Source organism: Biomphalaria glabrata, chromosome 16, assembly GCF_947242115.1.
Source record: "Biomphalaria glabrata chromosome 16, xgBioGlab47.1, whole genome shotgun sequence".
Classification (NCBI taxonomy): domain Eukaryota; kingdom Metazoa; phylum Mollusca; class Gastropoda; family Planorbidae; genus Biomphalaria; species Biomphalaria glabrata.
In genome coordinates this window covers 7,881,141-7,893,993 of record NC_074726.1, presented here as the reverse complement: position 1 = coordinate 7,893,993, position 12,853 = coordinate 7,881,141, and the positions used below count along the sequence as shown (strand labels likewise).

Genomic DNA, 12,853 nt, shown 5'->3' with positions numbered 1-12,853 from the left:
CATGCATGCTCCTCATAGTTACTAACTGCTGTTTGTACCGCGAATACATACCAAAATTTTGAGTGGTATCAGATGTCAGTACACTCGTCAGCGGCAATAAAAAAAAAACATTTCGAAATCTGGTTTGTCTGTTAGTTTTGAATGGGGATATTTACCAACATCGTTCACTCGTCTAGTAATTGTCGTAAGAAAGGTTGTTAGCTTCAACAGCATTCTTCTTTTCAGGACACATTTCTTCCATCATTGCTAGCAAGCACTTTTTAGGCATTCGCTGTCGGAAAATGGCTCCATGTCTCCAATGCAAGCAGCTCTGTAGCTAGCCTTACAGCCGACTATTTTCTTGTCTCTTTTTCACAAATATTCGAATCAATCCTCCACTCTAGGTGTCAGCAAACAATCGTATCTCAAGAATGCCGCCTTAGTTATTTGTTTGGTTTCAAAAAGCTGTTGAATGTTAGGTTCTTTCAAAACAGCCACTCTTTCTTTAAAAAAGAAACACGTTGGCTTAAAATCGGTACCAATCTAATTACCCTAACGTATTGAAAGATAATTTTTTCAACCTTTTTTTTTTTGTTGAGAGGAAATTTTCTACACTTCTTCGTGCCGACGTTTTGGGGGGCCGGATAGAATCACGTCGCTGGCTGGATGTGGCACGCGGGCATCACTGATCTACCCCAATGAATAATTTTGCAAATTTTCCAACTTAATCCGAAAATGGGCGCGGGAGAAATAACGTGTTCAAACTTTTGGCCACAAAGACAGAGTGAGTTGATATAAACTTTGTAAAATGCAAATGGCTAAATCACAATGTCCTTTATGTAGCGACCAGTACAGAAAAAGCATAGATGGGCATGACATCAAAGAGATGCTAGCAAAGGCAAAAGACAGTGTGGCATGGAGAGAGAGTCCACAAATAATGTGTGGTGCCCTAATAGACTAAATGATAAGTGAAGGTGATGTGCTCAGTGTGATAAGGTCCAATCTATTTGAAGACATGGGTCAAGGGAAGGGGTAACAGAAGGTTTCCATGCTTCACACGCTCAGCAAACACAACTCAGTTCAAGTCAGAATTTGAACTTCAGCCCCTTCATAGCGGCAGCCACCCAGAAGTACTGTAGGAAATGTCACAATGAGAGTTTTATCTAGAAATGAATAATTTGAAATCAGTTTTAAGTTTCCATTAATGACTTGTTTTAATTTACCAAATGAAAAATTATGTACATGCAAACAGTTGACACAAATCATATTCCCACAAAGATTGTCACATCAGTCCAAACACAGCAGACATTTGTATTCATGATCAGACATCCATAGAACATTAAACACAAATTATACCGTACCAAAACAACAACAACCCAACAACTGGTACATAAGAAAAATACCCCCCCTCTCCAACAGAACTTCAAATTCCTAGAATAAATTCATTATCTTGATAGTTTTCTCTAGGAGTAAGATGTTATATAGACTTCTATATAAACTCAGCCTTTATTTTATATTGAAAATAAGATTCACTCTTTGTATGTTTCTTTGAAAAAAAAGAACTCTAATTTGCAATATTGCTAGTGATATTAAACATATTCAGATAACAATTTTTAAATAAATTAGATGTTAAAAATATATCATTACTAACATGTCACATATAACTCATGACAAATGAAGCTGAAAAGTATTACAACTGTTTAGGATTTCTTACTCTCACAACCCTAGTCATATAAAAACCATTTGTTTTACCATTAAGAATAGACAGAATTTATTGGACCTTCTCATTACTGCAAGGTCTGAAAGGGGTACTTTTACTTTTTACTTAAGTTAACTCTCATCATATCAATCACTAAGTGAAATACTGATAAAATTACAAAGACACGGTAGCATATAAAGCTGTATAATGATGGTATGGCCACTATTATCTTAAAGCAAAAACTGTGGTTAGGAACTATAATATATAGCAGAATTAAAAACTAAATGGGCACGACATGGCCTAAATTGTGTCAATGTGCCAAAATATCAAATAAAACTAAAAATTATAGTCTTGTGGAATTGAGGATAAATCTTGAAACATGTAATCCATTAGTCTAAATTTTTCCACTAGATTTGTATTTAAGAACATTTATGCACTGGTACCTATAAATTAAAAATAATTATTCTAAGAAATTTCTATGTTTCAGATAAAGATATATAAAAAGAAAGATTAGTGGACACTGTCAAAATTAATGTACCCATCATTATATAGCAGCTCATGTTCTCATAAAGAATTTAGGCACATAATTAGTCTACATATGACAAATACATCAGGCAGGAAAATTTCAATTTTTATTCGTGGTTCAGAGAGGAATGAAAAATGTTTGGAGGAAACAAAGTTCTTCATACTATAACTCTACATTATTTACAAAATAACAACAACATACTAGCCCAAATAAATGTTGAACAACAACGTAACCATCTACACTCTCAAAAATAACATTCGCACACAAAAAATTACTTCATCGTTTTCACTTCAAAACATCAACTGATCTAACAACATTTTCAAAGACATGTTAATGTTGAGACTTAAAAACAAAACCAGTCATATACACAACAAATGTACAAAAAAAAAATGGCAGATCCAAAATAAAAAAGCATGGCATTAGAAACCCAGAGAGCATACGAAACTAAAATAGAAACATTGCCTCTATATTTTCTTTCAGGAGACAATGATAATTACTCAAAAAGAAAAAAATATGCACTGGCATTTAACAGAACAAGAACTACTAAAAGGTCAGCCTAGAGCCATGGAAATTCATTATACATGCCCTTACCCTTGTTACATCAACCACAAATATTACAAACGCAATATTTCTCAATGTACATTTGTAAAGGATTCATTATCATGGACGAGATATCAAATAAAATTAAGCATATGCTGAATTCTTAAGTGGCTGTGGGGATACAATCCTTATAGTTATTCTGAATCTTCAAAACAGGATACATTTTTCAGAGTTGGTACATTTTCAAAGGTTGTTACATAATTCCTAAACGAAACCATGAAAATATGTCGTTAAAATATTTAATTTACTGTTGCCTAGTTATACAATGCTACTATTTCAAATAGTTGACAATAAGGAGAACAAAAAGTAAACAGGTCAAAGCAGACTACAAGAAGTTTGATAGAACAAGGTTGGATAGCAATAACACATTAAAACAAAGATTTCTTTAGAAAATAAAATTGAAAAGGTTTTGCCATTATAAAATCAATATTTTAAAAAGTTGAACAAACTATTATTTTGTTGAGACATTTTCAGAATTTTCTCAAGGTACAATTATAATGCTATGCCTCAATGCCATGTTATTGTTAAAAAAAAGAAAGTAGAGAAAAAAAAATGCCCCCTTGATTTTTTTTTTTGTCATCACGTAGCATATCTCTTGGTCCACTGCCTGGCAATCCTGTCATGTTCCTCTCTGTTAGTGAGATACTGTTGAGCAATGCTTCCTACCAGTGGGTCGTTGGGATTGCAGTCCGTTAGGAGAGAGCATATCGACAAAAGAACCTGGTGGAAGGCCAAGGAAAAAAAAGTCTCAAGCAAAAAGAATGTATAAAATGTTCACTTCTGCACAATGTATTGAATCAGCTTAAAACATAATTTTAAGAATTTGAACATGACGCAAACATGTTGTTTTTTAATTACAGGATGAGAAAAAAGTCATATAATGGAACAAACTGTTTACCTTTGAAATAGTTAAAGCTGGACTCCAATTGTCTTTGAGAATATCTAAACAAATAGCTCCCTGGCTGTTTATGTTGCAATGATATATACGTGTGCGAAACACAACCTGTGTTGGAATGAGAACAAATAATACTAAGCAGAAGTTCATTAGAAAAAAAAACAACATTAAAAAATCTGCATGCTAGTCTGTCAGTGAAATACATTGCAATTGCAATCACGTTACACATTTATTTTTCATCAACTATATTTAATTTCAGCATTTGTATATTTATATGACAACGATAATTTTATAATTAAACCACTGCTGCAGCTAAAGCAGAACTTTTAAAAATTTAGCTCCAAAGACAAGTTGACACATACTTCTTAAAAGAACCTTGATTCAAGCCTTCTTAATTTTATTCATTTGTTCTCATAAAATAGCTTGCTCATCACTCATGAAAAAAAAAAATTGATTCCATAGTTTTCTGCTGTCTCATCTATACCCTATGTTACATACAGACTTCTTAAACCTTAAACACCATTTTGAAGATAGCTGGCATGTTATCCAAATAAAAACAAAAAACTGATAGAAGCAACATACAACAAATCAAACAGAAGGTATTCTTACCCTCGGTGGTTTAAAGGGGTAGTCTGTGGTGAACTGAATATCCAAGAAAAAGACTCCCCCTTCGTAAACAGATGCCTTGGGCCCCAAAATTGTGGAGCTCCATTCATACAGGTTATCTCCTTTAGGACCAGCACTGTTAAGGAGAAAATGATAACAATAAGAGCTTGTATCTACAATTACAAAGTAGTGCAATTAACTTACTGGAATGAATATATTTCAAACATCCTTAATAATTATATAAAAATTATTAGAAATGGTAGTTTTCTTAGAGTGTGTGCATGTTTTTATTGGCTTAAAATTTTTGTTTGTGTTGGCTGAATGGATTCTGATGTAGCCACAAATAAATCTATCACAGTTGATGTCAGAAAGACAAGATATGTAGTTTTCAACCCTTGTGTTTTTATATACATGAAACAGAGGCCAACATATATATAACCAATATTGAATAAAATCATTTTTCAAAAGTTTGTTCAAGTTTTAATCTAGTTCAGTTTAATAAAATAGTATGCCTATAATGATTTAGTTGGAGCTACAACCCAAAGACTGTTTATTAACAACAATCCAACACCTATTTACTAACAACTAAATACTCATTCATAGTCATACCTTCTAGGTGTCAAAACACAATGACATCAAAGCAACTAATATATTTATATATATATATATATTTATAAAGATATATTTGTATCACATCTCGCTTAACAAATCTTGGATTATCATCTGCTTGTCTTGATTGATTAGAATATAGAAAAAGAAATTCTTCTTGCTTACTTCTGCCACAATATAGTCTGAAAAATTGAACTATTGTTCTTATTTGCTAAACTAGCTTTTGTAGTTTATGAAAAATAAAATCCCTTAGGATGGCATTATTTAAATATTTTGAGCTGTAAATGGAAATATAAAGTTAGTAGTCTTTGTCTTGGGCTTGAACCTATACAAATTTTAAGAAATGGGAGCAGTGCATAAATTTAAATTAGGCATAATAATACATCTCTCTAAAATATTCAACTCTGGAGAAATTTAGCTCATCTGTGACTCTTTTTACTGTTAAACCACTATATTTGTGAAAGCAATACTAGTATAATTAATAGTGTTCACACCAAAAAAAGTATTAACCTCAAACTTCAGTCAACTAACCTGCAGTTTGGGGGTGGATCTAATGTTATTTCTGCGAGCTCTCGTTGCAATCTGAAATGACCAAAATAATTAAAAACATGCAATTAAGTTTGTTATTAGAAAAAAAAATCTTATTATTAGCCAATTTGTGTACATTTTTTACAACTAGGCCTTTTTTTTACCTAAAAATGTGGACCTAGTTTGTAATTACTAAAAGATGCCATCTTTCAAATGCATATATATATATATACATAAAACCTGATGACTATCCATTTATTTCTATTAATTTATTTAGTATTACTTGTGCTATCTTATTCAAGGAAAATAGTCTACAATACTACTTTAAAACATTACCTTCTTCCTGAAGTGCTAAGATTTTTAGCAAATTTAGCATTAGATTTGCTAGCACTGCTTGGTGGCCCACTTGTTCCATCTGTGGCACCTGACCTTGCACGACTTGGTTCTGACATTGCCTAGATATTTCCAACAGTATCTGCTTTGGGTGGCTTTTTCTCCAATTAATAAAAACAGACCTGCAGATAAAAGAGCTGATAGTAAAGCAAGTATTCCTAGCACTCGTTTCAAATATATAATATATACAAAATATAAATTACACTAACATTGCCAGCAAAAGTTTTCAAGGAGTTAGTTGGAGTGCAAGTATGGGGGGAAAAAAGGTATAGAAACAGAACATTTTAGAATAGTATGAAAAACCATAAAACAAGAAGTGGCTATTCCAAATTATTTTAAATGAATTTTACAAACCAGACATCCTAATTATGTATTTATTGCAGAAACTAACACAGTTCTTATACATAACATAACCTTATATAACACCCAGAAAGACACAAAGATAAATAATAATTTCTAATGCAACGTATCAGACAAATTTACATTTATTTTCTAGAAAAGTATTAGATAACTTTCATTCCAAGTTACACAAAGAGCACAGAATGGGTTGCTTGAATCAAACAGAAAAAACAAACAAACACACAAAACAATGAATTTATAAGATAAAAATCAATCTATACTTATATGAAAAATAGGATTTCAGATGTCACACAAAAAAAAAAAAAAAAAAAAAAAAAAAAAAAGGAAATGAAATTATTCATTATTCGTAGTTGTATTCTAGACATTTTACTACATGAGCTATCAAGCAATTAAAGTAAAAAGAAGCCTATATAAAAATTAGTAAATCTATTTATAATTCTTTTTCCAACTAGAATTTAATTACTAGATTTGGATCTAGATCTAGATTTACACTCTTAGATTGCTAGACTACAGTAAAAATATGTTACAATTGAATATATGTAGATCTAGATATTAATATGAGTATATATCTCATCTGTAATCCGTTTCTGAAAATGTTAACAAACTATTTAACTCTTAGTCTTAAGAATACTAATACATATTTCTATATAAATATTTCAAATACTTAAAATAGTCAGTGAACATTTAATCCTTATAAGACTAGATGTTGTCACTAATATTCTTAAAATCTTCTCTTATCTTATATAATACAGACGTTACTTTTAAAAAGATTATTACATCCTACGCGTCATGCATATTAACCAATGACCTAAATTCTGCTAAGTCACTGGTTTTCCTGGCTAGCTCAGGCACTCATTCCATGCTCTTATAGCACTAGGGAAGAAGGAGCATTTGTACAAATTTGTCCTAGCATATGGAACGAGGAATGTGCCTACTTTATCTTTGTGTCTGTCTGAGTATTTTATTAGATTTTGTTTTTGTATTTGAAGATTATGGTTCAGTGTTTTATGTATAATTGCTACTTTACTTTTAAGTCTTCTGTCCTGAAGGATGTCTAAATTTAGTGATTTTACTAAAGGTGTTACTCTAGTCGAATCTCACTGCTCTATTTTGTGTCTGTTCCAGTTTCTTAATATTTTCTTGAGTTGAGGGATCCCAAACAGAGGATGCATATTCCATTATTGGCCTAACCAAGGTTAAATAACATTTTAATATGTTCTAATTTGATTTATAAAAATTTCTTTTAATAAATCCTAATGCTTTGTTTGATTTTTTGATAGTTTCCATGACAGTTTTTCATTTATTATAACACTTACGTATTTTGCATTTCTAGTCTGTGTTACTGGTTTATTACCATGAATAAGATAAGTGGAATTAATTTGATTTCTAAAGTTTTTTGTTACTCAATAGCTGACATTTTTCTGGGTGGAAAGACATGCTCCAATTTGATTCCCATTTCTGTAATTCATACTAATTCTCTTTACAAGTAAAATTTCTGTATCTTGTGTTGTTTTTAATGTTCTATATATTATGCAATCGTTTATGTAAATTAAAAATAGTAGTGCACCTAAGACTGTTCATTGAGGTACACCTGTGTTTACTGTTATTGGTGTTGATTTAGAGTCATTTATTATTACAGTTTGTTCTCATCCTATCAGAAAATCTTTAATCCACTGATACAATGGACCATCATTGCCAAAATATTTTAATTTTTTAAGCAAACTATGGTGGTTAACTTTGTCAAAAACCTTGGAAAAATCTAATAAGATAGCATCTATTTGCTCACTATCATCTAAACTTTTTGAAAAGTCATCAATTAGTTCTATTAGTTGTGTTTCACATGATCTAGATCTATATTTCCTAAAGCCATGTTGGTATGGAGTAAGGACATTATGTTTGTCTAACTAAGTGGTTTATTATGTTGCTACAATATGTGTTCTAGGATTTGACATGTGAAGCTGGTTAGTGATACTGGTCTGTAGTTTCCTGGGTCAGATTTTTCTCCTTTTTAATAGGGGGGGCTGGGGTGACATTCTAAGCTTCTTTCCAGTCCCTTGGTATCTTGCCCTGGTTAAGAGATGCATGAAAAAGTATTTTGAACATTGGTCCTAGCTCATTGCTTATTTCTTTCAAGAGTAATCTAGCTGGAATACCATCAGGTACAGATGCTTTATTCAGTTTAATGATACTTTAATGTTTGCTAATACTAAGTTTTTGGATCCCATTTTCTTGTATCATTTACTTCTAGTTCAGGCAACTTACTTGCACTGTCTTGCTGTACTTCTTCTAGGCCTACTCTAGATTCTAGAATCTATTGACTATTGAAATTCTAGATCTATTACTAGTTTTCTATATCTAGAATTCTAGTAGTCTAATAAGTTATATTCAATATCATTCATTTTTTTCAATAATATAACATAACTAACTTAAGACGTCTAAGAATCTTATCTACTTTACAGTTTACTGACTACTCTGAGGGTCTGAGTAACTCTTCTCTGACACTACTGAACTGTTCAACTGATTACTGACAGTTCGCCAGCCAAGTTCTACTAGAGTCTAGACTAGACTTCTGTTATGTAATTCAGCCATTGAAAGCGGTGTTGTGTAAAACCAATAAAGATGCAGTAATAATAATTACTTTCATAAATAACACATCAAACATAAATACTTAACAGTAGAGTTTGAACTAATTTGGTAACAGATCTATTTAGAACCAGATCAGATGAATGTCCCAGAATGTCGAATAAAGATCAGACAGGAAGCGAGGGGATGAGCTTGAGCAATTTCGTTTCTTTCCCTGAGAGTTTTTGTAGAGATTCTTCTCGGCATGTCTGTATAACGTATAACTATAAGAGTACTAAGATCCAGACCTATAATATTATTCGAATATTAATAAAATCTAGAACAAATTTGGATATGAACTCTGAATTCAGTTTTGTACAAGAACGTTTAGATTTAAAGATATATTTAGATCTGTATTTATTTTATTGTTTTGGATAATAGTTTAGTTATGCCAGACATATGCACAGCCAAGGGTATCGACAACCGTCTCATTTAATGTAGGGATCTTTACTTTTATTCAGAAACTGTGCTTTCTACACTAAAATTGAACCGCACCCGCAGTTATCAAATTGGCCAACATACCTCTTCCCTCCCCCGCTCCCTGCCAGTGGGTCGTGAAAGCTTTTGCAACCTATGCGGTCGAAGTGGGCCCCGCACTTTCATAGGCCCCGCGCTAATTCTAGATGTAAATTATTAAATTAAACCATACATAATAACAGGGGTTCCGCGACCTCATGATTTTCCAGGGCCTAATAAAATTATTAAAATCTGAAAACTCAAACAAATCTACTGAAAATAGACAAAATAGTCATTTTGGCATGCCATTAAATAATAACGGAATTGCAAGCTTTCGTTTATTAAACATTTATTTCAAAGATTAAAGTATTTTCTAATAGGCCTACACAATTTTAATTTTGTCATGCATATCCCTACCAAGGCTAGGCCCAGCAATCCGTGCCACATAGAGACCCGCGATTGTTAGGGCCACCCTGGCCTCACATGTAGTCTAGACTATTGCAAAATGGTTATTTGAAAAAAAAAAAAAAAAAGACCCTGATTTCATAAGCCTAGTTCTTTCCAATCGAAGCCGATTTGCTGACTATCCTCTGATTCGTTAGAACCCCCATCTCCATATCTCCATTTGATGCACCAGACTTGAAATAAAGTCTCAGCATTATCACCAAAAGGTCTTCTTGCAGCTAGTCTAGCAGACATAGAGCAATAGAGCTTTACTATGTTTGAGATTCGATCAAAGTTACGCTGCTTTTATTTTCTTTAATTCTTTTTAGTCATATGGGAGGCCCTGTTACGATGTAACATTTGTATAATTTCTGACATCAATCAACAGCAATTTATTTTATTTAGAGAATTTGACACAATGAGTCAAATGCTGCTGCCATCACATGAAAGGTAGTAGGTCGAGTCAAACCATCAACCGGGATTTACTACGAACCGCTAGTAATATGTCCAAGAATCTAATATGAAATTTTGATATGGTTCATATTAGATATGTGATATGTAAGCCTCTAGCAAACAAATTACACCCACTGATCAGGCTGTAAGCTTTCATCAAGCCCTGGCTATAATACAAAAAAACAGAAATGGAAAAGTGGTTTGAGTGCTGGGGCAAGTCCCAAAAAGCCCGTGGAGTCTGGGAGCGCATGAGGCGCCCTGACCGCCCTTCCCCCTGGTGGAGGCTGTCAAGGCCTGAGCAAGCTATTATAGCACAGTGCAGGACAGGCCACTGTCCTGTTGGCTCATATTTCTCGCGGCTATGGCCAAATTTTGATCCACGGTGCCCCCGCTGCGGGGAACAAGAGGAAACCGTGCCTCATATTCTGTTTGACTGCCCCAGACTTGCTGATCTCCGTCTCGACAGGTCTGGGAAACCCAAAATTCTCGACCTGTATGGCGACATTTATGCACTACGCAAGACAGCAGGGTTTCTGTCCAGGGCTTTTGCAAGAGAGGATTTGAGCCTCTCAAGCCCTCACTCTAATGGAGTTTGATGATGACGATGATGAGTAATATGTTCAAGAATCTAATATGAAATTTTCATATGGTTCATATTAGATATGTGATATGTAAGCCTCTAGCAAACATTTAAATTAATAAGAACAAGATGGTTGGGTAGAATCTTATCTTATTAATTCATTTGCGGTCTTTAGATAGGCTCAAGCATTGCACGTTTTGTGTAATCATTTGTTAGCAGGCTTTGCCTTCAAACACTTGTAGACTATTGTTTTACAAGGAAATGCGCGAAAGCAAAATTTACTTAATGTTTCTTCTTTCATTTCCTAGGCGCCAAAATTTGTGAAGCTATTGCATATAAAGCCAATCGTTACATTTTACTATTGAAGGGTTCAGAGTCAGACGAGTAGTCCGATTGGTAAGATGAACCTTGCAGTTTTCCACCCTCATTACGTCTTGTACACGTTATAATTTTCCGAATTCCCATTCATAGTCGATGACAATACATGAATACAAAAAATTAAACAATCGAATAGTTGTAATTAATTAATTAATTTTGTTTATATAGAACAAAGGGAGCTTATACCTGAAGAATAAATATATATGACAGTGTTTTGTGTGTGTGGTTCTTACCCTTAGATAAGCTTTGTTGTTTTTGTTTTTTTGAAAAAAAAACCAACACTTTTTATATAATAATAAGCAAATCTTAATAGAAAAGTTACCTTTTTTTCTTTCGACTTAGGCCTACACAATAAGCTATGAATATAACAATTGAAATGTAGGTCTACATTTGTTTTGTAATGTTATAGTCTACTTTCATTTTAGACACAAGTCACATTTCTCAATTAAAGCTTTGACTCATCCAGGTAAACTTAGTTGAGTTTGAGTCGCTAATTGACATGCTTGACTAGATTAATACATGGATACCGAAGGGACGTAGCCATCCTTTTTTTTTTTGAAGGAACCACTGTAATTTATAATATCAGTGGTTCTTAAAATACATAGACTCCCCCCACCCCCCCATCACATCTGCGATGGGCAATTGCAATTTTTGTAGATGTATAACTTTATATTGTGCTTTTTATCTTAGGAGAGTCTGAGACATATTCAACACTTTTTTTTTTACCGAATCCTATACTCTAAACTGAGCAATTGTAGTATTTATGTATGTAGGACCTGATATGAAAGAGTGCGACATTTTACTTTGTTACAAAATTTATACTTTACCCTTTAACCTAGAGACTTTGCATCACTAGCTAATTTATGCTCGTAACCTTTTGAGAGATACACTGCAAAGACCTTCTTCTAAGCCAATAATAGGCCAATTGTTGTACTCAAAAGCCGAAATGTAAATGGACTAGATGTGAGCAACGCTTTTTCAAGAGTAAAGGGGGCTTTTTAAAGGAGGCGCAGTGGTTGTGTGGTAAAGTGCTTGGCTTCCACACCGGAGATCCTGGGTTCGATTCTCGCTGAAGACTGGGATTGTGAATTTCGGGATTTTTAGTGCGCCTATGAATCCACCCATCTCTAATGGGTACCTGACATTAGTTGGGAAAAAAAGCTAAGGCGGTTGGTAGTTGTTCTAAGACTAAGATTTATTGATATACAAGGACTCTTTTCTCATATAAAGACAACACAAGACCACATGTCACCCTCGTTAACCGTGTGCTTTACGTCATCTGCCCAATACATCGCAAGGTCTGATAAGGGGAACTAACTAGGTGCTCTTAAGAGACTTTCATGTAGAAATAACATATAAACAAGCTTTAGGACTGAAAGGCGTTTCCTGGACGATCATTTTCGTTATTTAATAAAAAAGTTTTCCAAAATGAGTTCGGATACCAACTTCCCACCGAAACTTGGTTACCTGGTACTAAATAAAAAAGGCTATCTACGAAGATCTGATTTCTGAAATTGTGAACATGCACTATTTACATTAGATTTTTACCAAATATTTAAATTTTTACTACCTTTACTATTTTAACTGTGAATAGACCTTAATTTTAATTATACTACTGTATAGAATCTGGCCCTCGTTGTTTAGAGAGAGAGTGGTCCTTGGGGGACTGCAGGCACGACATGGCCTAAATTGTGCCGATGTGCCTCAAATCAACAAATCAAATCA

At 33.4% G+C, this 12,853-nt stretch overlaps 1 protein-coding gene across 3 annotated transcripts in view; it reads right to left on the bottom strand.

Annotated features, from left to right (window-relative positions):
- Positions 1–1,167: 1,167 nt before the first annotated feature.
- LOC106064054 (ubiquitin-conjugating enzyme E2 E2-like) overlaps positions 1,168–12,853 on the bottom strand; it is a 34,576-nt gene continuing 22,890 nt past the window's right edge. Inside the window, exons 1-6 of one of the 3 annotated variants that reach the window (XM_056013939.1) lie at positions 8,869–8,995; positions 5,779–5,957; positions 5,446–5,496; positions 4,309–4,441; positions 3,703–3,807; positions 1,168–3,524 (exon numbers count right to left, since the gene is read on the bottom strand). In XM_056013939.1, the coding sequence (XP_055869914.1) occupies positions 3,384–3,524; positions 3,703–3,807; positions 4,309–4,441; positions 5,446–5,496; positions 5,779–5,894 (546 nt within the window). In that variant the 5' untranslated portion in view covers positions 5,895–5,957; positions 8,869–8,995 and the 3' untranslated portion in view covers positions 1,168–3,383. Of the gene's footprint in view, positions 3,525–3,702; positions 3,808–4,308; positions 4,442–5,445; positions 5,497–5,778; positions 5,961–8,868; positions 8,996–12,853 lie in introns of those variants that run through there. The other 2 variants (XM_056013940.1, XM_056013941.1) reach the window with 2 other exon arrangements.